The sequence below is a fragment of the Callithrix jacchus genome, chromosome 19, assembly GCF_049354715.1.
Source record: "Callithrix jacchus isolate 240 chromosome 19, calJac240_pri, whole genome shotgun sequence".
Taxonomy (NCBI): Eukaryota; Metazoa; Chordata; class Mammalia; order Primates; family Cebidae; genus Callithrix; species Callithrix jacchus.
In genome coordinates, this window is record NC_133520.1 from 30824578 (window position 1) to 30851214 (window position 26637).

A 26637-nucleotide genomic window follows, 5' to 3' on the forward strand; every position below is an offset into this window, starting at 1 on the left:
TATATCCAGTAATGAGATTCCTGGGTCAAATGGAATTTCTATTTCGAGGTCCTTGAGGAATCGCCACACTGTCTTCCACAATGGTTGAACTAATTTACGCTCCCACCAACAGTGTAAAAGTGTTCCTATTTCTCCACATCCTCTCCAGCATCTGTTGTCTCCAGATTTTTTAATAATCGCCATTCTAACTGTGAGGTGGTATCTCAATGTCAGCTAAGGCATTCTAAGTCACAGAATGAGACAGGAGTTCCGCACCAGATACAGGTCATAAAGATCTTGCTGATAAAGCAGGCTGCAGTAAAGAACCCGGCCAAAACCCACCAAAACCAAGATGGGGACAAGAGTGACCTCTGGTCATCCTCACTGCTACAGTCTCACCAGCACCATGACAGTTTACAAAAATAAAGTCACCCTGTATGGTCTAAAAGGGGAGGCATGAATCATCCACCCCTTGTTTAGCATTTAATCAAGAAATAACCATAAAAATGGGCGACCAGCAGCCCTTGGGGCTGCTCTGTCTATGGAGTAGCCTTTCTTCCATTCCTTTGCTTTCCTAATAAACTTGCTTTCACTTTACTCTGTGGACTCACCCTGAATACTGTCTTGTGCAAGATCCAAGAACCCTCTCTTGGGGTCTGCATCAGGTCCCTTCTGGTGTAACACCTCTCTGGCAACCCCTGAAGGGACTATGGTGCGGAAACCCCCAACCCAAAGGCCAGTGTTGGGGTCTGATAAGAATCATATGTGGCCAGGTGCGGTGGCTCATGCCTGTAATCCCAACACTTTGCGAGGCCGAGGTGGGCAGATCATGAGGTCAGGAGTTCAAGACCAGACTGGCCAACACAGTGAAACTCCATCTCTACTAAAAAATACAAAAATTAGCTGGGCGCGGTGGCTGGTGCTTGTAATCTCAGCTACTTGGGAGGCTGAGGCAGGAGAATTGCTTGAACTGATACCCGGAAGGCGGAGGTTGCAGTGAGCCAAGATCACGCCACTGCACTGCAGCCAGGGCTACAGAGTAAGACTCCATCTCAAAAATAAAAAATAAAAAGAATCATATGTAGCATCTGACCGCAGAAAATCTTAAAAGTGGTTTAAACAGGCCGGGCGCGGTGGCTCACGCCTATAATCCCAGCACTTTGGGAGGCCAGGCGGGTGGATCACGAGGTCAAGAGATCGAGACCATCTTGGTCAACAGGGTGAAAAGCCCGTCTCTACTAAAAATACAAAAATTAGCTGGGCATGGTGGTGTATGCCTGTAGTCCCAGCTACTCGGGAGGCTGAGGCAGGAGAATTTCTTGAACCCAGAAGGCCGAGGTTGCGGTGAGCAGAGATCGTGCCATTGCACTCCAGCCTGGGTAACAAGAGCGAAACTCCATCTCAAAAAAAAAAAATAAGTGTTTAAAGCACTGGAGCAGGCTGGGTTCAGTGGCTCCTGTCAGGTCTCCATACGCAATCCTGGAGCCTGAATGTCTGAAGTCCTGTTTGCCTCGGCTGACGTCTCTCACCCACCGCCTGCATCCCTGATCGCTTCTCCAGGCAAGCCCCTCACCTAGCCCTGCCATCTTAGCTGTTCTTCATGATAATGTAAATACCTCTCACCCAACCCTGCCATTGTAACTGAACTTGTGGTCGTGTATACTCCTTTGCCCCTACCCCCCACCACTGTAACTGAACTTACTCTGCAACACCCCACCCCCCAAAAACTACCCAAACCTATTAAACCAACTCCTAACACACTGCCCTTTGCTAATGCCCTTTTCGGCCTTAGCCCACCTGCACCCAGGTGAATAAACAGCCACATTTCTCACACAAAGCCTGTTTGGAAGGTCACTTCATTCAAAGCATGCATATTTCAACATCTCCCACCTGTAATCCCAGAACTTTGGAAGGCCGAGGTGGTCCTGTCACTTGAGCCCAGGAGTTCAGACCAGCCTGGCTAACAAGTTGAAACCTTGTTTCTACTAAAAATGCAAAAATTAGCCATGTATGGTGGTGCGTCCCTGTAGTCCCAGCTACTTGGGAGGCTGAGGCAAGAGAATAGCTTGAGCCCAGGAGGCAGAGGTTGTAGTGAGCAAGAGCATGCCGCTGCACTCCAGCCTGGGCAATGGGGGTGAAACCCTGTCTCAGAAAAAAAGCAACATCAACAACACTAGAGCAATTGGATTTAAAACATACACCCCATTTCCCAGGAATGAGTGTTGTTTTTTTCTGCTATTATGATGAATCATTTCAGCTACCTACTTTTTTTTGTTTTGCTAGTTTAATTGGATTTTGCCCCGTGGGGAAGGAAAAGAGAGCAGGATGAGGGGCACAGCCGGGGGTTGGAAACCTGGCACTGGCCTGCAGCCTGGGGTAGGTAACAGGCAGCTACCTCTGAGGTGGTGATTTCCCTCGGATGTGGGGGCAGGAGAGAATCAGACAGTCAGAGGAAAGATAAGATAAGTGAGGCCCTGAAATGATCACATGCAATGGAAAAGTTCTTTCAAAAAAACTTTTCTCTTTTTAAGTAGCAGTCATGGTTCTGAGGTTTGGTTCCATGCACCCTTCCCTTGTACTGCTTTCCAAGTTCCTGGTTCACACACAGTCCCATCAGCATGATAAATCTTGTGAGTAGTCCTAGTTCCTACCCAGACCTGATCCAAAGAAGTGGGCAGAGACCCGGGTTCCAGCTCCAGAATCAGCTGCCTCTGAGCCATTTCTGCTTCCTGCAAGGTGAAGCTCCTGGGAGGGAAGGAGTCCGGGACCTGGAATGATACAGCTCCTTGGAAAGCCGGTCAGGGCTAGTCTGCAGCCCCTGGGGACTCTGTGAGAGTCTAGACCCAGACAGGCCAGGGGTTGCCAGCTCAGGAAAGCTGAGGACCTCAGTGTCCACTGGGAAGAGATGGGAGGGAAGCATGAGTGCTGCTGGTCTTCCCCCCGATTCATTATCTGGGAATCCATTTCCTTGCGGAAAGTGCAATCAGAGAGGTTCTTCTTCACATCCTCACAACAGTCTTAGTGGCCCTTTCTCTTTGGACTCTCCCAAGATGCAAAGAGTGTTTCTAGAAATTAGTAGGCTCAAGAAGGGAGGGGAGCTAGCAACAGATTTCGACCAATCCTCACAGTTTGGAAGATTTTGGGTAGCTCTCAGGGATGAACTATCCAGCTTCTGTGACAGGTGTGTGACAAGTAGGACTATGACTGATCTTCAAAAGAACCCTGAGAACAGGAGATTCCCAGAAGCCAGGAGCTGTGGAAGGTCACCTTAGGGGAGCAGAGGCCCTGCTAACCCAGCATAGCATCCATTCTTAAGGTAGTGCCCAGAGCAGAGATTCCCGAAACTTGACATACAGACCAGCTCTGTCAAAATCACCTGGAGAGCATCGATGTCCAAAGCCTGCCCTCCACTTACTGAATCAGAGGAGGGTCCCAGAGATCTGCATTTGTCTGTCTCTAAAAGGCAACCTCCAGTGCTCCTTAGACTTGCTTAGAAAACACTATAAATTCGAAGACTTGTAAAACTCTAAATGTCTCAGAACCCCAGGGTAAAGAATCACAAGTTCTCTACCACCCTGCCCCATTTTTAATCACACTCATCATAGACCACAGAGCACCTGGCAAACCCAGGGAAGATATGTTTTCTTCTAGCAGATTAAGAACTGAGCAGCGTTTCCTGTGCCCTGCATTTCATTAGCACATTGGTGGTGCTGTTTCCGGTGACTGACTCTCTGTTTCCATTCTGGCAAAGTGGTTTGCTCTTTTCACTTTGCTTTGGGTGTTGAAGGAAGATGAGCTTCTCACGGAGCCTCTCTTGAGCCTCTTGGCAGTTTCCCCCTCCGTGCCCCTTATGTTTCCACCAGAAGGCAGAGGCCATAGATTCTCTCTGAGCCACCTCACTCGGAGGCACCACGTCCGGATGAGATTGCACTCCTGCAGTGGGCATTAGCCACATCCAGGTAGAACCAAACCTGAGCTTATGTATTTTGGGTCAACTCAGCCTGACACTTCAGAGGTAGACACAAGATAGGAAGTTTGTTGGGGGTGGTGGAGGTGATAGACATGCTGGGTAACTGATTATGATTCAAAGAAACTTAGAAGCTGAATCCAGAGAGCATCTGAAAGGTTCCTGAGACAATGGATGGTGTCACCACAACCCTTCCGACAATCGGAGAGAGGATCTTGGAGTTCAACACTCTGCATGTGACTCCCAGCAGCCCAGACAGGTAAGTGACTCAGGGTGGTGAGCTCCACCCTCCCCTGATTGAGGCAGAAGGTCTTAGTCCACTCCTAAGAGCTTCTTATACAGCAGTGATGCCACCTCTCAGCACCCAGGCTGACCACTAAACTCTAGGATTGGAGGCTTTTCTTCAGGGGTGCTAGGGGGAAAGGCAGGTATTGAGGAAACAAAGAGGATATTGTGGTTGAAGAAAAACTGTGATAACACTGGTCCTGAAAACCTGGACTAGCTTTAGTTGGATTTCTCACCTCTCAGAGGCCCTGAACCCTGGTGTCAATCTTTCCTAGATGTCCCCATGACAGAAACAAAAAACTGAGTTTTCCAAGGATGTGTTTTGAGATCCGAAAACTTGCCATGAGTAAAAAAGTGTAGTGATAGATGTAATAAAGATATGTCTTTAGGACATAAATTCTTACAGAACTAACTAATCGTGGGTATAAATTACTGCTAATCCTTTCAATCTCATACAAACAAAACTAAAAATCCATCAGCAGTTGAAACTTTAAAAACATTGATAGCTATAAATTTCAGTATTATAATAAAAATATAACCCAATGACAATTTTTAAATTGCAGTCATTTTGAGGCCGGGCATAGTGGCTCACGCCTGTAATCCCAGCACTTTGGGAGGCCAACGTGGGCGGATCACCTGAGGTCAGGAGTTTGAGACCAGCCTGGCCGACATGGTGAAACCCCATCTCTACTGAAAACACAAAAATTAGCCAGGCGTGGTGGCATCTGCCGACAGTCCCAGATACTTGGGAAGCTGAGGCAGAAAAATCACTTGAACCCTGGAGGTAGTGGTTGCAGTGAGCCGAGATCATGCCATTGCACTCCAGCCTTGGTGACAATACAAAAACTCTGTCTCAAAAAATAAAATAAAATAAAATTGCAGTAGTTTTGGGAAATAAATGTTATTAGCCTGGCAAACACATGTCACTTGCAGGTAGATACAAGCATTGATGAGCAATGAATTCACAAAACTCAGAAGCCTGAAGCATCCCTCCAAAAGTATTTCTTTCTTTCTTTCTAATTAGCAAATCAAAATTATATATATTTATCATGATACCCTATTGTTTTGAAATATGTATACATTGTGCAACAGCTAAATTAAACCAATGAAAATACACATTACTTCACAATATTTTTGTGGTGAGAATACTAAAACTTTCTCAGTAATTCTCAAGAATATGACATTTTTATAACTATAGTCACCATGTTACACAACAGATCTCCTGAACTTACTCTTTCTCTAAGTGAAATTCTGAATCCTTTGACCAACATCTCTGCAACCCCTCCCTGGTAACCAGCATTCCTCCATTTCTATGAGTTCAGCTGTCCACTCCACATGTGAGTGAGATCATCTGGTATTTATCTTTTTGTGCCTGGCTTATTTCATTTAACATAACAACCTCTAGTTTCATTCATGTTGTCAAAAATGACAGGATTCCCTTCTTTTTTAAAGGCTGATTAGTATTCACTTTTTTTTCATCTATTGATGGATATGTAGGTTGAGTCCACATTTTGACTATAGTGAAATAAGTATGGAGTGTAGGCATGCTTTTCAAATACCGATTTCATTTCCTTCAGATATATCCCCAGTAGTGAGATCACTGGATCATATGGTAGTTGTTGTTGTTGTTGTTGTTGTTGTTGTTGTTTTGAGACACAGTCTCGCTCTGCTGCCCAGGCTGGAGCGCAATGGCATGATCTTGGCTCACTGCAACCTCCACCTCCCGGGTTCAAGCAATTCTCCTGTCTCAGCCTCCTGAGTAGCTGGGATTATGGGCATGTGCCACCATGCCCAGCTAATTTTTTTTTTTGCAATTTTAGTAGAGATGGGGTTTCATCATGTTGGCCAGATTGGTCTTGAACTCTGACCTCAAGTGATCCACTCACCTTGGCCTCCCAAAGCGCTGGGATTACAGGAGCTAGCCACTGCACCCAGCTTTGGTAATTTTATTTTTAATTTTCTGAAGAACCTCCATAGTTTTTCCATAATGGCTGTACTACACTCAAAACTATTTCCATATTAATTCTTTCATTAATTCAGTCACTCATTCATTTAACAAATATTCATCGGGGCCTTACTAAATACCAAGCCCTGTTTAGGGCACTAGTTAAACAGGATAAAGGAGTCCATAACCTCCTGAAGCTTATAGTCAAGTTGGAGAGTCAAATGATAAACAAGGCTGAGCATGGTGGCTCACACCCATCATCCAAGCACTTTGGGAGGCCGAGGCAGGAGGATAACTTGAGCCCAGCAGTTACCAGTCTGGGCAACACATGGAGACTGTCTTAAAGTTTTTTTTTTCTTTAGTTAAAAAAAAATGATAAACGGCCAGGTGTGGTGGCTCACACCTGTAATCCCAGCACTTTGGGAGGCTGAGGCGGGCACATCACCTGAGGTTAGGAGTTCAAGACTAGTCTGGCTAACATAGTGAAACCCTGTTTCTATTAAAAATACAAAAAATTAGCCGGGCATGGTGGCAGGTGCCTGTAATCCCAGCTACTTGGGAGGCTGAGGCAGGAGAATTGCTTGAACCAGGGAGGCAGAGGTTGCAGTGAGCTGAAATTACACCATTGCACTCCAGCTTGGGCAATAAGAGGGAAAATCCATCTCAAAAAAAAAAAAAAAAAGATAAACAGACAAGCAAATGAACATATAATATCAATCAATCATCAGTGCCATGAAGAAAAGGTGGAGCACAGCAAGGGGACTATAAGCAATAGGGTGTGGCCATAGAAGACCCGTGTGAGGAGATGACATTTGACATTTCAGAAGAGACCTAAATGAAATGAGGGACTCAGCCATGCAGACAGCTGGGAGAAGAGGGTTCCTGGGAGAGGGAGTGGCAGGTCTGACACAGAACCGTGCTTTTCCTGGCAGGCAAAGTCAGAGGGAAAGTGGTAGGAAGTAAGGTCAGAGATAGGCAGAGGCCAGATCACATCGTGCCATAAAGTCCTCACTGAGGAAGGACTACAAACTTTATTCTAAGTCACTCGAAGCCAGGGAGAGTGAGGAGTAGAGGAGGGATGTGATCTGACTGACTGTTTAGAATCATCACACTGGCTTTTGTGTGAAGGTAGTATGTAGCCGAGAGTTAAAGAAAGGAGACCCACCAGGAAGGTTCTTGCAAAGGTTCATGTGAAACACACAGTGGCTTAAACCCAAGTGGGGACAGCAGAGGAGGAAAGGGTGGTTGGATTTGGAATAAATGCCCAGGGTAAGGCAGATAGAATCTGCTGGTTGACTGGAAGTGGGGCATGAGCTCCAAGGGTATTTTTGGGTTTTTTGTTTTTTGTTGTTTTTTTTTTTTGAGATGGAGTCTTTCTCTGTTGCTCAGGCTGGAGTGCAGTGGTGCAATCTCAGCTCACCACAACCTCTGACTCCCTGGTTCAAGTGATTCTCCGGCCTCAGCCTCCTGAGTAGCTGGGATAACAGGCACACGCCACCTGGCCCAGCTAATTTTTGTATTTTTAGTAGAGACGCAGTTTCACTATGTTGGTCAGGCTGGTCTCAAACTCCTGACCTCATGATCTGCCCGCCTTGGCCTCCAAAAGTACTGGGATTACAGGTGTGAGCTGCCGTGCCCAACCTGGCTCCAAGGTTTTTGACTAAGCCACTAGATGATGGGAAACATCAGGGGAGTAGCAGGTTTATGTGGGGAGAACAGCAACTCTGCTTTGGTTTGAGATGTCTGTTAGGCAGAGAAAGTTGGCTAGGCGGGAGCGGTGGCTCAAACCCTGTAATCCCAGCACACTGGGAGGCTGAGGCAGGTGGATCACGAGGTCAGGAGTTTGAGACCAACCTGGCCAACATGGTGAACCCTGTCTCTACTAAAAATACAAAAATTTAGGCTGAGTGTGGTGGCTCATGCCTATACTCCTGGCACTTTGGGATACTAAGGCAGGCAGATTACCTGAAGTTGGGAGTTCAAGACCAGCCTGACCAACATGAAGAAACCTTGTCTCTACTAAAAATACAAAAATTAGCCAGGCATGGTGGCACATGCCTGTAATCCTAGCTACTTGGGAGGCTGAGGCAGGAGAATCACTTGAACCCAGGAGGCGGAGGTTGCAGTGAGGTGAGATCACGCCATTGCACTCCAGTCTGGGCAACAAGAGCAAAACTCTGTCTCACAAAAAAGAAAAAAAAAAAAATAGCTGGGTGTGGTGGCATGCACCTGTAGTCCCAGCTACTCAGGAGGCTGAGGCAGAAGAATCACTTGAACCCGGAGGCAGAGGTTGCAGTGAACCAAGATCATACCACTGCACTCCAGCCTGGGTGCCAGAGCAAGACTCTCTAAAAAGAAAAGAAAAAACTCCACACAACAGCAGCTTAGAGACCAGCTCCACTCCACAAATGGGTGCTGCGGGGGTTATTCAAGTTCATGCAAGTTGGACTCTGTCACAGAGCCACTCCCTAATTGTAAGTTGGCTAATTCTCTCCTCCAAGCAAGCCAGGAAGCTCATGAGTAGGGAACAAGAAGGGGAGAGGACAGATGAATTTGACTTTGCAGGTTTGGAGGACACTGTGGCAGAGTGAAAAGAGCTGGCCTTTGAACACAAACAGACCTAGATCACATTCCTCCTCTGCTCCTTCCTACTTGGGTAATCTCTGACATGTTCCTTTACTCCCCTGAGTCTAAATCTCAGGTTACTTGGCCGCAAAGTGAGATAGGATTGCTATAAAGATTAAATAAGTCTCACATGCAAACCCCTGAAGCTCAGTAGGTGTTTGAAAGGAGCAGTTCCCTTCCCCTCTCTCCATAAAGTCCATATCCAGAGATAGCCCTCTTTTCCACCACACCCCACCTCGGCTTTCCCTCACTCAGCTTCCATTCCAAATCTTCAGGCTCTAACTCTTGAAGGAAATGTCTCCTCCAGCCTCCCCACCCTCCTACAGCTAGCACATGGCATGTGATTGATTTTCTAGAAATAAAGACCAGATCAGCAGCATCTTTTCTGGGTTCCTGGGACTCCTCGCCATCCTCCTGGTCGTTGCGGTTTTCTGCATTCTGTGGAACTGGAATAAGCGGAAGAAGCGTGAGTCCCTTGTTTGTCCTGAGTTGAGACACAGTAGGATTAATTATCTAGCCTGGTAATTAAAGCCCAGCTTATTTTCCAGGAATAAACTATTGGCCTGGGGAGTCCTCGGTTCTTACCTGATACACTGGCCATTGTCTCATTCAAGATCCTGAACTGTGGCCCCAAAGGCCCAGCACTGATGCGGTTCCCCTGGGAAGGACATTGTCCGGGTGGCCCTGAGGCCAGTTTCCTCTTTATGCTCTGCCCATCAAGTCCCCTACTCCTCTCACTCAAATGAAAATTTCTGTAGCTCAAGTGTGCAAGTGTATTTTTGTGAGCACTGGCGAGGATGGGGAGCATTTTCAGGGGCCATCTCGTTCCCATGAGTCCCTACACTCTGTGCAGCTGACCCCGCCACGACGCCCATCTCTCTCATTGCTTTGCAGGGCAAGTTCCTTACCTCCGAGTTACCGTCATGCCCTTGCTGACTCTGCCACAAACCAGACAAAGAGCCAAAAATATTTATGACATCTTGCCTTGGCAACAAGAAGAGCTGGGTAGGTTTTTCCTTCTAATCCACGGAATCCAGATGTTCAGACTTCCGCTCCCAGAATGTGCCTCTCACTCTCCAGAAGCAACTTCCTCTAAGCTCTCAAACCTGTTTGCCCTTCAGAGAGCATCAGGGAGACTGGGATAAACAGACGGTCAGCTGCAACTCCAGGGGTGCCTGGAGGGCTCCAGAAAAGGAGCGGAGGGTCATCTGGGCTGGGAATTGTTTTTTTGTTTTTTTTTTTTTTTTTTTTAAATGAAGTCTTGTATTGTTGCTGGGGCTGGAATCCAATACGATCTTAGCTCACTGCAACATCCACCTCCCAGGTTCACATGATTCTCCTGCCTCAGCCTCCTGATTAGCTGCATTACAGGTGCACACCACCACACCCGGCTAATGTTTTGTATTTTTAGTAGAGACAGGGTTTCATTATGTTGGCCAGACTGGCCTTGAACTTCTGACCTCTTGATCCATCCGCCTCAGCTTCCAAAAGTGCTGGGATTACAGGCATGAGCCACTGTTCCCAGCCTGTTTTTTTTTCTTAATGTTAAGGCAACAGAAGAAAGCCAAGTGTGTCCAGGCATGCGAAAGACGAAAAGGAGGAGAATTTCAGTGGCAGCATCACAGGCAGAGGATGGGCTGGGGAGGAGGTTCTCCCATTGGGGCTTGTTTCTCAGCCTCCCAACCTCTGTGCTAGCATCCTCCAGTGCCACAGAAGCTGACAGGTGCCTCAGAGTGTCCTCCCCATAGCTCTGACCTCAGAACACTGCAGAACCCCAGACCCAAGGCTGGAAATTCCAGACACCATGAAACTCAGTTCATCCATGATGCAGGGGTTACTTGGGCTGAAGCACCCAGAGGACTGGCTCTCTTCAGGATCTGTTCTCTGTCCTTTCAGGGAGACATCAGTCAAGGAGTATCCGCATTTTCAGTACTGAGAGCCTCCTCTCCAGAAGTTCTGAGAGCCCTGAGCATGTGGTAAGAATCAAGCTTCTTGGGAGAATGACATGTTTCTGGCAGAAGAACTGAGGGGACAGAGTTATAGGGCTTGGATCTGGTTTCACTCCAAACAAACAGCATGCCTTTGGGCACTTGCCTGAAGTCCTATGAATAAATTGGGAAGACTAGCCTCAGGACCTCCCTATACCCAAAAGGAAAAATTAAGGACAGAGGCAAGTGCCTGTTTTAAAAAGGGTGCCAGGGAACAGACATTCAAGTGCATAATGTCAGAACTGAAAGTGACTGGTGTGTGTGTGTGTATATATAACTATATATAAATATAGGTTTTTTTTGAGACTGGGTCTCACTTTGTTACCCAAGCTGGAGTACAGTGGCATGATCACGACTCACTACAACCTCTGCTTCCTGGGCTCAGGCGATTCTCCCACCTTAGCCCCCCAAGTAGCTGGGGCCACAGCCCCAGATGGGATTTTACCATGTTGCTCAGGCTGGTTTCAAACTCCTGAGCCCAAGCAATCTGCCCACCTTGGCCTCCCAAAGGGAGTTTAGGTACCAAATTGTCTTAAATTCACAAATGTACTTGGCTTGGACTCTAGTGTCTTAAGAATATTTTGGGCCGGGCGCCGTGGCTCATGCAAGTAATCCCAGCACTTTGGGAGGCCGAGGAGGGTGCATCACTTGAGGTCAGGAGTTCGAGACCAGCTTGACCAACATGGAGAAACCTCGTGTCTATTAAAAATACAAAAAAATTAGCTGGGCATGGTGGTGTGTGCCTGTAATCCCAGCTACTTGGGAGGCTGAGGCAGGAGAATTGCTTGAATCCAGGAGGCAGAGGTTGCAGTGAGCCGAGATCACGCCATTGCAGTCCAGACTGGGCAATAAGAGCAAAACTCCGTCTCAGAAAAAGAGAATATTTTGAATCAATTGCCAACATTTAAAAATGGAGACCAGGTGCAGTGGCTCATGTCTATAATCCCAGCACTTTGGGAGGCTGAGAGAGGAGCATGGCTTGAGCCCAGGAGTTTGAGACCAGGCTGGACAACTTAGCAGGACCTTGTCTCTACTAAAAATAAAAAAAATTAGCTGAGCCTGGTGGTACACATCTGTAGTCTCAGCTATTTAGGAGGCTGAAGCAAGAGGATCACTTGAGCCCGGGGGATGGAGACTGCAGTCTGGGCAACAAAGAGAGATTCTGTCTCAAAAAAAATTTTTTTTAATGAAGACATTTTAAGACATCTGAAAGTCCAGATTTCCAGCTTTTCTTGAAAATTCAGAATTTCTGGAAACATCAGACCAGCATTCCTGAATGGCTACAATCAGCTGAATCTTTGTATCACCTCTCCCTCTAATAAAATGGCAAGGATTTTTCTGCCAGGCACAGTGGCTCATGCCTGTAATCTCAGCACTTTGGGAGGCTAAGGTTGGTGGATCAACTGAGGTCAGGCATTCGAGACCACCCTACCTAGCATGGTGAAACTCCATCTTTATTAAAAATACAAAAATTAGCCGGGCATGGCATCGGGCACCTGTAATCCCAGCTACTTGGGAGGCTGAGACAGGAGAATCTCTTGAATCTGGGAGGCGGGGGTTGCAGTGAGCCAAGATCATGCTGTTGCACTCTTAAAAATAAAGAAGCAAGCAATTTTCAGTGTTTTCTATGTGCCAGGAGCTATTCTAAACCATTTATACAAAGTAATCCATTTACTCCTCACAAAATCTTATGCTGTGGCCAGGCGCAGTGGCTCATGTCTGTAATCCCAGCACTTTGGGAAGCTGAGGCAGGAGAATCACCTGAGGTCAGGAGTTTGAGACCAGCCTGGCCAACATGGTGAAACCCTGTCTCTACTAAAAATACAAAAAAAATAGCCGGGTGGTGGTAGCAGGCACCTGTAATCCCAGCTACTCAGGAGGCTGAAGCAGGAAAATTAATTGAAAATGGGAGGCGGAGGTTGCAGTGAGCTGAGATTATGCCACCGCACTCCAGCCTGGGCAACAAGAGTGAAATTCGTTCTCAAAATTGAAAACCAAAACAAACTTATGATGTAAATATTATGATAATCCTCATTTTATAAACTGGGAAATGAAGACACCAAAAGATTAGGTCAGGTGCTCATACTCACTTGGCACAAGGTGGGGAGGCTAGGATTGGTGCCTTCAGTCTGAGTCTAAGCCTCACCTTTAGCCACTATGTTGTACAGCCTCTCAATGGGCTCTAGGGTTGATAATACTTTCCTTCCACCCCCCATTGATTCCCATTCTGTGGCCAAAAACCAGGTGCAATTTATCATCACATTTGCACTGTTGCTCTTCTTAAACTCATCCCATTTCCCGTATACCTGCCTGGCATGGAGAGCTGTGCAGATTGGGACCCCTGACTTAGGCATTTTCTCCGAGGTGGAGAACCAAGTGAACTATGCCAGTGGTATCTGCCGGGAAGAAGACTCTGTCCATATTTCTGCTTGCACCTGATCTCTGGTTTCCTCTTCTTCCTCATAGCCCTCCCAAGCAGGCAATCTCCCCCTGGAAAATAGAGCCCATATCCATGCCACAGAGTACGCGGTGGGTATCTATGACAACGCCCTGGTGCCCCAGATGTGTGGGAACCTCACTCCCTCAGCACACTGCGTCAATGTCAGAGCTTCCAGAGACTGCACAAGCATTTCTTCAGAGGATTCCCATGATTATGTCAATGTCCCCACAGCAGAAGAGATTACTGAGACTTCAGCTTCTACCAAAAGCCCTCCCAGAAATATATTTGTTCTTCCCAGTACCCAGAAACTGGAGGAGTTTAGTGAGGAAAGAGATGAGGGCTGTGGGGATGCTGGTGACCGTACCAGGTTTCATTCTCCAGGAACTGAGGGACGTGATTCACTCAGCGATGGAGAAGGTTATTCTCAGACCTCAAATGACTATGTCAACATGACAGGGTTGGATCTCAGTGCCATCCAGGAGAGGCAGCTCTGGGTGGCTTTTCAGTGCGGCAAAGACTATGAAAATGTTCCAGCAGCAGATCCCAGTGGAAGCCAGCAACAGGCTGAGAAAGATGTGCCATCCTCAAACACATGTCATGTTGAGGACAAGACAGATGATCCAGGGACCCACGTCCAATGTGTCAAAAGGACAATCCTTGCTTCAGGGGATTATGGAGACTTTCAGCCGTTCACACAGAGTGAGGACAGTGAGATGGAACCTAGAGAAGAGATGTCAAATGAGGACTCCCATGACTATGAGAATGTGCTAATTGCCAAGTTAGAGGGCAGGGACTCTGAGCAGGGGCCTCGCACTCAGCTCCTTCCTGATGCATTAAGACCCAGGTACCCAGCTGTAAAGCCACATGTAGTAGTCTATCCTGTGGGATCTTTATCCACTGCAGAGTCCACTGCAGACCCGTGAATAACCCTAGTGCTTCAGTGGATTCACTTGGTTAGACTAAAAAGAGGCTGAAATGAGCGGGAACCAAGAGGCCACACAAAAGCAGAGGTTTGGGAATTCCAGAAGGGAATTTTTCTCAAGTAGAGTGTGGTTATCTTCTGTACCAACCTATGAATGCATGCTGAAACTGCTTCCTAGAACTCTGAGGAAAGCAGGGAAGTAGTGCACAGTAGTCTAAGATTATTACCTTCATTAACACCAACAGGCTGCAAAGCAAGAGTATAGATTATTGTATAATCCAGGCAGAGGTCAAAAGAAAGGAAGAAGTTGGGATAGAGTGGGGTGGGCAATTTCCATTTTAAAGAGTGTGGGCAGGCCAGGCAGTGGCTCGTGCCTATAATCCCAGCACTTTGGTAGGCCAAGGCAGGCGGATCACTTGATGCCAGGAGTTCTAGAACAGCCTGGCCAACATGGAGAAACCCCGTCTCTACTACAAATATAAAAATTAGCCAAGCTTGGTAGTGTGAGCCTATAATCCCAGCTACTCAGGAGGTTGAGGCAGGAGAATCCCTTGAAAGTAGGAGGTGGAGTTTGCAGCGAGCCGAGATTATGCCACTGCACTCCAGGCTGGGTGACAGAGCAAGACTCGCTCTTAAAAAAAAAAAAAGTGTGGGCAACCAAATGTGGTTGAGGATGCAGAGGAACAGGAACTCTCACTGGTCGCTGATGGGATTGCGACATGCCAGAGCCACTCTGAAAAACTGTTCAGCAGTTTCTTATAAGCATAACTTATCATATGGCCCAGCCACACCACTACTAGAAATTGACCCAAGTGAACTGAAAACTTACATTCACACAAAAATCCTCAAGTGACTATTTATAGCAGCTTCATTCATAATTACTGAAAACTAGAAATAACCCAGATATCCTTCAACAGGTGACTGGATAAACTGTTGATATATATTCCCTGAGTTTACCCATACTCAAGAGTAAAAAATGAACTATTGGCCGGGTGCGGTGACTCACACCTGTAATCCAAGCACTTTGGAGGCCAAGGCAGGTGGATCACCTGAGGTCAGGAGTTCAAGACCAGCCTGACCAACATGGTGAAACCCCATCTTAAAAAAAAAATAAATGAACTATTGGTTCACCCAATAATATGGACAAATCTTAAATCCGTTTTGCTAAGTGAAAGAAGCTAGGTCTAAAAGTCTACATGTTGTGCAATTCTATTCATATGGCATTCTGGAAAAAGCAAAACTATAGGGAAGAAAAACAGATCAGTTGTTACCAGGTTTGGGGAAAGGAGAGAAGTTTGCTACAAAGGGCTGCAAAGGGAACTTTTAGGCTGATGGAGCTGGAGCTGTTCTGTATGAGACTGTGTGTGGTGGATACATGACTATATCCATTTTCAAATACAATAACTATATACATGGCTGGGTGTGGTGGCTCATGCCTGTAATCTCAGCACTTTGGGAGGCCAGGGCGGGTAGACCACAAGGTCAGGAGATCGAGACCATCCTGGCCAACATGGTAAAACCCCATCTTTACTAAAACTCCAAAAATAAGCTGGTCATGGTAGCATTCGCCTGTAGTCCCAACTACTCAGGAGACTGAGGCAGGAGAATCGCTTGAACTCAGGAGGCAGAGGTTGCAGTGAGCTGAGATCATGCCACTGCACTCCAGCCTGGGCAATAGAGTGAGACTCAGTCTCAAAAATAAATAAATAAATAAATAAATATACACTAGAAAAAGAGGCTTTGTTGTATGCAGATTTTTAAAAATGAACAGACCGTAAAGGGAACCCAGGATGGTATGTAAATTGTGGTTAACGAATCTAGTTGTACTATAAATGCATGACATCAACTCACTGAAAGGTATGGGGTTAAAAAAAGAACTGACAATTAAAGTTGGAAAACAGTGTTTTGACTTGTAACTGTAGATAAGGACACAAAGAACCGTGTACAAAAATTGCACTCTGCTGGGGCGCGGTGGCTCACACCTGTAATCCCAGGACTTTGGGAGGCCGAGGCAGGCGGATCACGAAGTCAGGAGTCCGAGACCAGCCTAATATGGTGAAATCCCATCTCTACTAAAAATACAAAATTAGCCGGGTGTGGTGGTGGGCTCCTGTAATCCCAGCTACTCGGAAGGCTGAAGTTGGAGAATCGCTTGAACCCGGGAGGCGGAGGTTGCAGTGAGCCGAGATTGTGCCATTGTACTCCAGCCTGGGCGGCAGAGTAAGACTCTGTCTCAAAAAAAAAACTGCACTCTGGTTGGTAAATTTGTATCTCACAGAAGTATGGTTTAGCAATTCTGAAACTACTTTAAATGTATATTTGGCTTAAATAAGTCAATCTATTGTAGATAAGGAGAGACAGGTTAGTATAAGAATTCAATTGTAGGACACTCAACTGGTGTCCAGAGAGCTGGAAAACTAGTCAGCTGTTGGGGGAAAAAAATCCCCATACGTCTGGTGTCAGAAGTGTTGTGAGTGAAAACAGACCATTACTCCACCAAGTGGCCAGCATTTAAATTCATGCCACACAGAGGACACCATGACAGTCTGGTGCTGAGGGCCAAGCAGGGTTAGCCAGGGCAGCAGCAAGCACAGAGAAAAGACAGCCCCACAGTCAAGTAAGGAGAAGTTTGTCTCATATGTGAGAATAAAGCTTAAATGAACGGAACAAAATCTTAAATATTGGCATGAGAGAATTCTCATAATTAAGAGAGGATGAAAAGTTATGGGATCTAAATTAGAAGTTATGATGGCCAGGCGCGGTGGCTCAAGCCTGTAATCCCAGCTCTTTGGGAGGCCGAGGCGGGTGGATCACGATGTCAAGAGATCGAGACCATCCTGGTCAACATGGTGAAACCCCGTCTACTAAAAATACAAAAAATTATGGTGGCGCATACCTGTAATCCCAGCTACTCAAGAGGCTGAGGCAGGAGAATTGCCTGAACCCAGGAGGCAGAGGTTGTGGTAAGCTGAGATCGCGCCATTGCACTCCAGCCTGGGTAACAAGGGCAAAACTCTGTCTCAAAAAAAAAAAAAAAAAGAAGTTGTGACGATTGCTGTCACCCAGTATTGGGAGGGACTGTTGGGGGCAGGTCCTGGAATAAACTAAGCCAGAAGAGAATAAAATTCTGTTTATTCTTGTGCAATGGCATGATCTCAGCTCACTGCAACCTTCATCTCCCAGGTTCAAGTGATCTCCTGCCTCAGCCTCCCAAGTAGCTGAGATTACAGGCACCTGCCACCACACCCAGCTAATTTTGTGTTTTTAGTAGAGAAGGGGTTTCTCCATGTTGGCCAGGACGGTCTGGATCTCCTGACCTCGTGATCCACCTGCCTCGGTCTCCCAAAGTGCTGGGATTACAGGAGTGAGCCACCGCGCCTGGCCCTAAGCCAGCTCTTGTTTAGACACCAATAATATGAATATCTCAATCAGCCAGTCACACTTACATACTCTCCCAAATCAAGAATGATTAATGCATTGTAGATTGTCTCAGATAGGTAGCTTTTCTGTTTATTTCTTGTTCTAAGAATTTTTTGCAAATGAGTCAATGAAAAAAATTTTATTGAATGTTAATTTTTTTCTTTCCATTTATGGTTTTGTTTTCTCACATTAGTTGCCAGGAAATTTTGACTAATTGTCTTATCTCATACACTCAATAATGCTAAATATGAGGAAGTTTTTCAAGATTAGGACAGGATGTAAAAGTAGATATAAAGATAACCGAGGCCAGGCATGATGGCTCACACCTGCAATGCCAGCTCTTTGGGAGGCCAAGGCAGGCAGATGGCTTAAGCCCAGGGGTTCAAGACCAGCCTGGGCAACACAGTAAAACCCCATCTCTACAAAACAAAAATTAGCTAGACATGATGGTGCTTGCCTGTAGTCCCAGCTATGTGGGAGGCTGAGGTGGGAGGACTGCTTGAGCCCAAGAGGTCGAGGCTGTAGTGAGCTGTATTCTTGCCACTGCAGCCTGGGAGACAGCAAGACTGCCTCAAACAAACAAACAAAGATAACTAACCCATTTTGAGTCCTCAACTGGATAAATGAAGTTAATCAGTTATTCAAACCTATATTATATTGATTGTGTCTTCCACCAGGATACTGTTTAGTACAAAATACAGAGGTTTGCTAAGTTCCCTTCTTCCCTCTAGAAGCCCCTATCCTCTAACGGGGAGTAGATAAGGTGTTGCTGTCCCTCTGGCATCTGTCCTCCTTCAGCATCCCCTTACTGTAACAGGCTTCATCGTCACTTCTGGGTTTCCTGTGGGCTGAGGGCCTATGCTGACTTGCAAATATTTCCAGAAACTTTCGGTCAGTAAGCCGGTGTCCTGCTCGGGCTTCCCTTTCCTCTTGCCAATCATTTCCTTCAGCACTCCCAGCTCCAGACTGGGAAGGTAGATGTCTGTTTCTACCCTAAAAGGTTAGGATTATTTCAGAAGAATATGATAACATAGCCAGAGAACTCTAACCTTTTCTTCCTGTCTCCGATGCTTCTTTGACTCTCCAGGGGAAATGAAAGGAATCTGAGGCCCTTCACAAAAGCGCAATTTCCCACGCAGGGCCAGCTTCCTGGGCGTGCTACCTGAGCAGCTGCACAGGGCCTGGCACTCAGAAGGGCCCTGCACTTGGGTTAATGTGCTGTTGCCGTCTTGAAATTCTTACTTTCTTTTTTGTTTTGAGGTAAGGTCTCGCTCTGTCACCTAGGCTGGAGTGCAATGGCACGATCTTGGCTCACTACAACCTCCGCCTCCTGGGTTCAAGTGATTCTCCTGTCTCAGCCTCCTGAGTAGTTGGGATTACAGGCACATGCCACCATGCCTAGCTAATTTTTGTATTTTTAGTAGAGACAGGGTTTCACCATATTGTCTAGACTGGTCTCGAACTCCTGACCTTGTGATTTGCCCACCTCGGCCTCCTAAAGTGCTGGGATTACAGGAATGAGCCACCGCTCCCGGCCTGAAATTCTTACCTTCAAAAGAAATCCTTAGGCCAGGCGAGTTGACTCACACCTGTAATCCTAACACTTTGGGAGGCTGAGTCGGGCAGATCATGAGGTCAGGGGTTCGAGACCAGCCATGGCCAACATGGTGAAAAGATCTCTACTAAAAATACAAAAATTAGCCAGGCATGGTGGTGAGCACCTGTAATCCCAGCTACTTGGGACGCTGAGGCAGGAGAATCACTTAGACCTGGGAGGCAGAGATTGCAATGAGCCGAGATTGCACCACTGCACTCCGGCCTGGGCAACAGAGTGAAACTCCATCTCAAAAAAAAAAAAAGAAGAAAAAGAAATTCTTATCTTTGAACTCATGTTTTGTCAATTAAGTCTGTTGGGACAACGGAGAATGCACATGGGAAGAGAAGATACCCACAATATGCATGCTTGTCATTCATTGCTTCCCATTTATGTATGGTGTTTGTAGTGTCTATGAGTAGAGAATTCTGGCAGACCCACATTTCATAGAAGTTCAGCAAGATTCAGAGTGGTCAGAGGCACTGGAACCAGAGCAATTCCATCTTGAATGGCAGCCAGGTAAAATGAGGCTGAGACCTGCTGGGCTGCATTCCCAGGAGGTTAGATATATATATATTTTTTTTAATGAGATGGAGTCTAGCTCTGTCATCCAGGCTAGAGTGCAGTGGCACAATCTTGGCTTATTGCAACCTCTGCCTGCTGGGTTTGAGTGATTCTCCTGCCTCAACCTCCCAAGTAGCTGGGACTACAGGTGCTCACCACCACACCCGGATAATTTTTTATATATTTAGTAGAGATGGGGTTTGACCGTGTTGGCCAGGGTGGTCTTGAACTCCTGACCTCAAGTGATCCACCCACCTCAGGCTCCCAAAGTGTTGGGATTACAGGTGTGAGCCACCTTGCCCCATGGGTTAGACATCCTTAGTCACAGGATTAGATAGGAAGTTGGGACAAGCTACAGGTACCGAAGATCTCACTGATAAAACAGAATGTGATAAAGAAGCCAGCCAAAATCCATCAAAATCCAGATGGCGATGACAGTGACCCCTAGTCATCCTCATTATTCATTCTATGCTAATTAGAATGCATTAGCATGCTAAAAGACACTCCTACCAGCACCATGACAGTTTACAAATGCCATGGCAATGTTGGCAATGTCTAGAAGTTACCCTCTATGGTCTAAAAGGACAAGGAAACTTGAGTTTTAGGAAATCCCCACCTCTTTCCCAGTAAACTAATGATAGTCCGCCCTTCGTTTAGCATATGATCAATAAATTACCAAGAAAGGTCAAAGGTGTGGTGGCTCATGCCTGCAATCCCAGCACTTTGGGAGGATGAGGCAGGCAGATCACTTGAGGTCAGGAGTTTGAGACCAGCCTGGCCAACATGGAGAAACCTCATCTTTACTAAAATAGAAAAATTAGCCAGGTGTGGTGGCACACACTTGTAATCCCAGCTACTCAGGAGGCTGAGGCAAGAGAATCCTTTGAACTCAGGAGGTGGAGTGTGCAGTGAGCGCGAATTGCACCATTGCACTCCAGCCTGGGTAACAGAGCAAGACTCCATCTAAAACAAAAAAACAAATAACCATGAAAACAGTCAGCCAGTTCCCTTAGGGCTGCTCTGTCTATGGAGTAGCCATATTCCATAGACAGAGCCTTTATTCAGTTACTTTCCTCTTATTTTTTCTTTCATTTGGAGACAGGTTCTCATTCTGTCCCCAGGCTGGAGTGCAGTGGAGCTATCACAGCTCATTGCATGCAGCCTCAATCTCCCTGGGCTCAAGTGATCCTCCCGCCTCAGCCTTTCAAGTAGCTGGGACTACAGGTGCATGCCACCACACACAGCTTTTTTTTTTTTTTTTTTTTTTTTTTAGTAGAGGCAGGGTTTGCCATATTGGCCAGGCTGGTTTCAAACTCCTTAGTTCAAGTGATCCACCTGCCTCAGCCTCCCAAAGTGCTGCGATTAAAGGCATAAGTCACCACGTCTGGCCTATTCCTTTACTTTCTTAATAAACTTGCTTTCACTTTACTCTGTGGACTCGTCCCTATTTCTTTCTCGCGCCAGATCCAAGAATCCTCTCCTGGGGTCTGGATCAATGGTGTAGGCCTGTAATCCCAGACTGAGGTGGTTAGATGGCTGGAACCCAGGAGTTCGAGACCATCCTAGGCAACATGGTAAAACCCCATCTCTACTGGAAAAAAAAAAAAATTAGCCAGGTGTGGTGGCAGGCACCCTCAGTCCCAACTACTCAGGAGACTAAGGAGGGAGGATTGCTTGAACCCAGGAGGCAGAGGTTGCAGTGAGCCAAGATCGCGGCTGAAGAGTGAGACCCTGTCTCAAAAAAAGAAAAGAAAGAATAAAGCAAATAAACGAAAAAGCAACACCCATTGATGACTTCTTCTTCTTCTTCGTTTTTTTTTTTTTTTTCTTTTTTTTGTACAAATGTAGTCTCCCTCTGTCACCCAGGTTGGAGTGCAGTGATGCGATCTTGGCTCACTGCAATCTCCACCTCCCAGGTTCAAGCAATTCTCCTGCCTCAGCCTCCTGATGGGATGACTGACGCATTCCACCACGCCCAGTTAATTTTTGTTTTTTTAGCAGATACAGTTTCGCCATGGTTGGCCAGGCTGGTCTTGAACTCCTGACCTCAAGTGATCTGCCTGCCTCTGCCTCCCAACGTGCTGGGATTAAAGGAATGAGCCACTGTGTCATTTTTTTTTTCTTTTTTTTGAGAGTGGGTGTCGCTCTGTCGCCCAGGCTGGAGTACAGTGGTGAGATCTCAGCTCACTGCAACCTTCACCTCCTGGGTTTAAGTCATCCTCCCACCTCAGCCTTTCAAGTAGCTGGGACTACAGGCATGCGCCACCACACCCGGCTAAGTTTTGTATTTTTTTTTTTTTTTTTTTGTAGAGATGGGGTTTCACTATGTTGCCCAGGTTGGTCTCAAACTCCTGACCTGAGGTGATCTGCCCACCTTGGCCTCCCAAAGTGCTGGGATTACAGGTATGAGCCACTGGGCTGGCCAATGGGTGTTCTAAGAAACACAAATGACTGAGAAGACCTATCGTATCCTTTCTACTTGTGTTACTTGCCTGTATTAGTTAACCACTTATGCTGAAAATAAATAATAGCATGGCAGAAAAGAGAACAAAAGGATAACCCACAGTTCCATTTCCCTTTGGTCTCCCTTCACTCATCAGCGAGTGGAAGGTGGATAGTATTGGTAAAATACGCATGAAGTGTCAAGAAATGGGGTTAAAAAAAAGTTGAGTCAGTGGTGAGCAATGCTCCCACTATTCTGGTGATAATCAAATACAGTTCATTCTCATTATCCATGGTAGTTATGTTCTATAAAATCACCAACAACACTAAATTAGTGAAGCACATCCAGGAGAAATGCAGTTTGAGTTTCTATCATCTTCTGGTCACAACTTTTTTTTTTTTTTGAGACGGAGTTTCGCTCTTGTTACCCAGGCTGGAGTGCAATGGTGCGATCTCGGCTCACCGCAACCTCTGCCTCCTGGGTCCAGGCAATTCTCCTGCCTCAGCCTCCTGAGTAGCTGGGATTACAGGCACGCGCCACCATGCCCAGCTAAGTTTTTGTATTTTTAGTAGAGACGGGGTTTCACCATGTTGACCAGGTTGGTCTCAATCTCTTCATCTTGTGATCCACCCGCCTCAGCCTCCCAAAGTGCTGGGATTACAGGCTTGAGCCACCGCGCCCAGCCGTCTGGTCACAACTTTGTCATCAGTTGATCAATATATACCTTGTTTTATGTGTGTCTCTGTTTAAAGACATAATGTGGCATACCTTATTTAATATATATTGTTTGTTCACTAACAGTGCACTCACAACTCATGGCATTGTAACTCACACCTGCACGAAGCTTAGCTAACACACATATTTTTGCATAAGGCACATTAAACCCCCTTGCACTTAGGTACACCAGATAGCACGTCAGCCCCATCCTTAGGGGCGATATGAAACTCTGAAACCTCCAAGGAAAAAAACACAAAATACAACAAGTGTGGCACTGCATGGGCTGCAAAAGAGATTGTTTACAGTATGAGAGCTGAAACAGAAAGCAGAGCTTTGCCTGTTTACCCTTGGGTGGGAATGCGCCCATGGGCTGACTCAGTGCTTTCCTACACCACACATGCACCTGACCATGAATAACCCAAAGCACCAAGAGTATTGATGTGGGGTTATAAATAAATGCTAGCAAGTAAGCAAATTCACATGGATGGAATCTACAAATAGTGAAGATCGACTGTACAAAGTACAAAATAAAAAATTGTGCAATTTTGGTAATTCCACATGAGTTAAATGCTGTTATATTTGCATATAAAGCTGGCATTAGGCCAGGTGCAGTGGCTCATGCCTGTAATTCCAGCACTTTGGGAGGCCAAGGTGGGCAGATCACTCTCGAGACAAGCCTGACCAACATAGTGAAACCCCGTGTCTACTAAAAATACAAAAATTAGCTAGGCCTGGTGGCAGGTGCCTGTAATCCCAGCTACTTGGGAGGCTGAGGCAAGAGAATCACTTCAACCCAGGAGGTGGAGGTTGCAGTGAGCTGAGATTGCACCATTGCCCTCCAGCCAGAACAACAAGAGTGAAACTGTCTCAAAAAAACCCGTAAAGCTGGGATTGCACAATATAAAGATGAAATCATGCTAACTCTGTTAAATGTTAATTCTCTTTACTTAGAATGGCATTAAATAGTAAATTTAAAACACCATGTCAAGAAAAACTGGATATAGGGGTGTCCAAACTTTTGGCTTCCTGGGCCACACTGAAAGAAGAATAATTGTCTTGGGCCACACATAAAATATGCTAACACCAATGATAGCTCAGGAGCTAAAAAAAAAAATTGCAAAAAAACTCACGTTTTGAAAAAGTTTATGAATTTGAATTTCTGTTGGGCTACATTCAAAGCCGTCCTGGGCTTTATGCAGCCTGCAGGCTGTGGGTTGAACAAGCCTGGACTAGAAGAAAGGGGAAAGCTTTATATTCTAGCAACTTTAACAGCGTTTTTTTTTTTTTTTAGACAGAGTCTTGCTCTATCACTCAGGCTGGAGTACAATGGCACGATCTCGGCTCATTGCAGCCTTTGTCTCCTGGGTTTAAGCAATTCTCCTGCCTCAGCCTCCTGAGTAGCTGGGATTACAAGCATGTGCCACCACGCCCAGCTATTGTTTGTGTTTTCAGTAGAGGAGAGGTTTCACCATGTTGGCCAGGCTGGTCTCAAACACCTGACCTCAGCCGGGCGCGGTGGCTCATGCCTGTAATCCTAGCACTTTGGGAGGCTGAGGTGGGTGGATCACCTGAGGTCAGGAGTTCAAGACCAGCCTAGCCATGATGGTGAAACCCCATCTTTAAAAAAAAAAACAAAAAACACCTGACCTCAGGTGATCTCCCTGCCTTAGCCTCCCACAGTGCTGGGATTACAGGCGTGAGCCACCATGCCCAGCCAATAGTAGTTTTTTCTCTCTTTTGTGAGCAAGTGATTCCACATTTTCAGTTTGCACTGTGGGCCCCACACATGATGTAGCCAGCCCTGGGCCTATGGGCCTGTCCTCCCTGCCCTCATGCTTATGTGCTTATCTGAGTCTCTTTTCAGGAATGTGGATGTCCCAACTCTACTCCAAATGAGGAAAACACATCCTTTCTCACAGAAAGAGCTCTTGCTCTCTTTCCTTCACTCTCTCCAGCACACTGTGCCCCAAGCCTAAGTTTTGCAATCTTGAATGTCAGCTTCATGGACAGTAAACAGCCATCCCCACCTATGCTATCAGACTCATGCAGGGAAAGACAGGGCCCCAGTCCGAAGGTCAAACAGACAATAGTTTTTCTATCCATGTGTCCTTTTTGTTATGCTATCAGTGCAAGATGTGGACTTCTGACTAATTCCTTCAATTAGTAAATCTATTAAAATAATACAATCTAAAACTATGGCAGTTCCGAAAAGAGACTGGGGAAAAAGTTTTATAATCTCAGAATGGTAAAGGTCTTTGTGTACAAGTACTCAAACCTAGACAACTATAAAAAGACAGATGGGGCTGGGTGCGATGGTTCACTCCTGTAATCCCAGTACTTTGGGAGACCAAGGCTGCAGGATCACTTCAGTCCAGGAGTTTAAGATCAGCCTGGGCAACATGGCAAAACCTCGTCTCTAAGAAAAATACTGAAAATTTCTAGGCCTGGTGGTATGCACCTGCGGTCCCATCTACTCTGGAGGGTGAGGTGGGAGGATCCCTTCATCTGGGGAGGTAGAAGTTGCGGTGAGCCACATCTCACCATGCACTCCAGCCTGGATGACAGAGTAAGACCCTGCCTCAAAAAAAAAAGGCCGGGCACAGTGGCTCATGCTTGTAATCCCAGCACTTTGGGACACCGAGGTGGACAGATCGCCTGAGGTCGGGAGTTTGAGACCAGCCTGACCAACATGGTGAAACCCCGTCTCTACTAAAAATACAAAATTAGCCAGGCATGGTGGCACATGCCTGTAACCCCAGCTACTCAGAAGGCTGAGGCAGGAGAATCGCTTGAACCCGGGAGGCAGGGGTTGCATTGAGCTGAGATCACACCATTGCACTCCAGCCTGGGGGCAACAAGAGTGAAACTCGGTATCAAAAAAAGAGAAAGAAAGAAAGATGGATAAATTTGACTGCTGTATTAGTTTTCTACTGCTGATGTAATACATTGCCCAAACTTGGTGGCTTAAAACAACACAAATTGGCCGGGCGCAGTGGCTCACGCCTTTAATCCCAGCACTTTGGGAGGCCGAGGCAGGCGGATCACTTGAGGTCAGGAGTTTGAGACCAGCCTGACCAACATAGTGAAATCCCATCTCTACTAAAAATACAAAAAATTAGTTTAGCATGATAGCAGGCGCCTATAGTCCCAGCTACTTGGAAGGCTGAGGCAGGAGAATTGCTTGAACCTGGGAGGCAGAGGTTGCACCACTACACTCCAGTCTGGGCAACAGAGTGAGACTCTGTCTCAAAGCAAACAAATAAACAAAAACCCACAAACTTATTAGCTCACAGTTCTGGAAGTCAGATGTCTGAAATGAGTTTAATGGAGCTAAAACCAAATTCTTAGTAGGCTGTGTTTCCTTCTGAAGGCTCCAAGGGAGAATCCATTTTCTTGCCTTTACCAGCTTCTAAAAGGTGCCTGCATTCCATGGCTCACGGCCCCTTCCATCTTCAGAGCACACAGTTCAACCTCTCCTTTTGACACTCAGCGTCTTACCCACTTCTTGTAAGAACACTTCTAATTATACTGGGTCCACTCTGATATCCAGGATAATGTCCTTATCTCAAGACCTTTAATCATATCTGCAAAGTTTTTTTTTTTTTTCTTTGAGACATAGTCTCACTCTTGTCAACCAGGCTGGAGTGCAATGGCTTGATCTTGGCTCACTGTAAACTCTGCCTCCTGGGTTCAAGCTATTCTCTCACCTCAGCCTCCCGAGTAGCTAGGATTACAAGCACGTGCCACC

The 26637-nt window shown here is 46.3% G+C and overlaps 1 protein-coding gene across 1 annotated transcript; it reads left to right on the forward strand.

Annotated features, from left to right (window-relative positions):
* The first annotated feature begins 3765 nt into the window (after positions 1-3765).
* On the forward strand, positions 3766-15901 carry LAX1 (lymphocyte transmembrane adaptor 1). Its single transcript, XM_002760688.7, has 5 exons — positions 3766-4205; positions 9158-9267; positions 9696-9806; positions 10698-10777; positions 13256-15901. The coding sequence occupies exons 1-5, from the start codon at positions 4117-4119 to the stop codon at positions 14150-14152; spliced, it is 1287 nt and encodes a 428-aa protein (XP_002760734.4). The 5' UTR covers positions 3766-4116; the 3' UTR covers positions 14153-15901.
* Positions 15902-26637: the final 10736 nt, after the last annotated feature.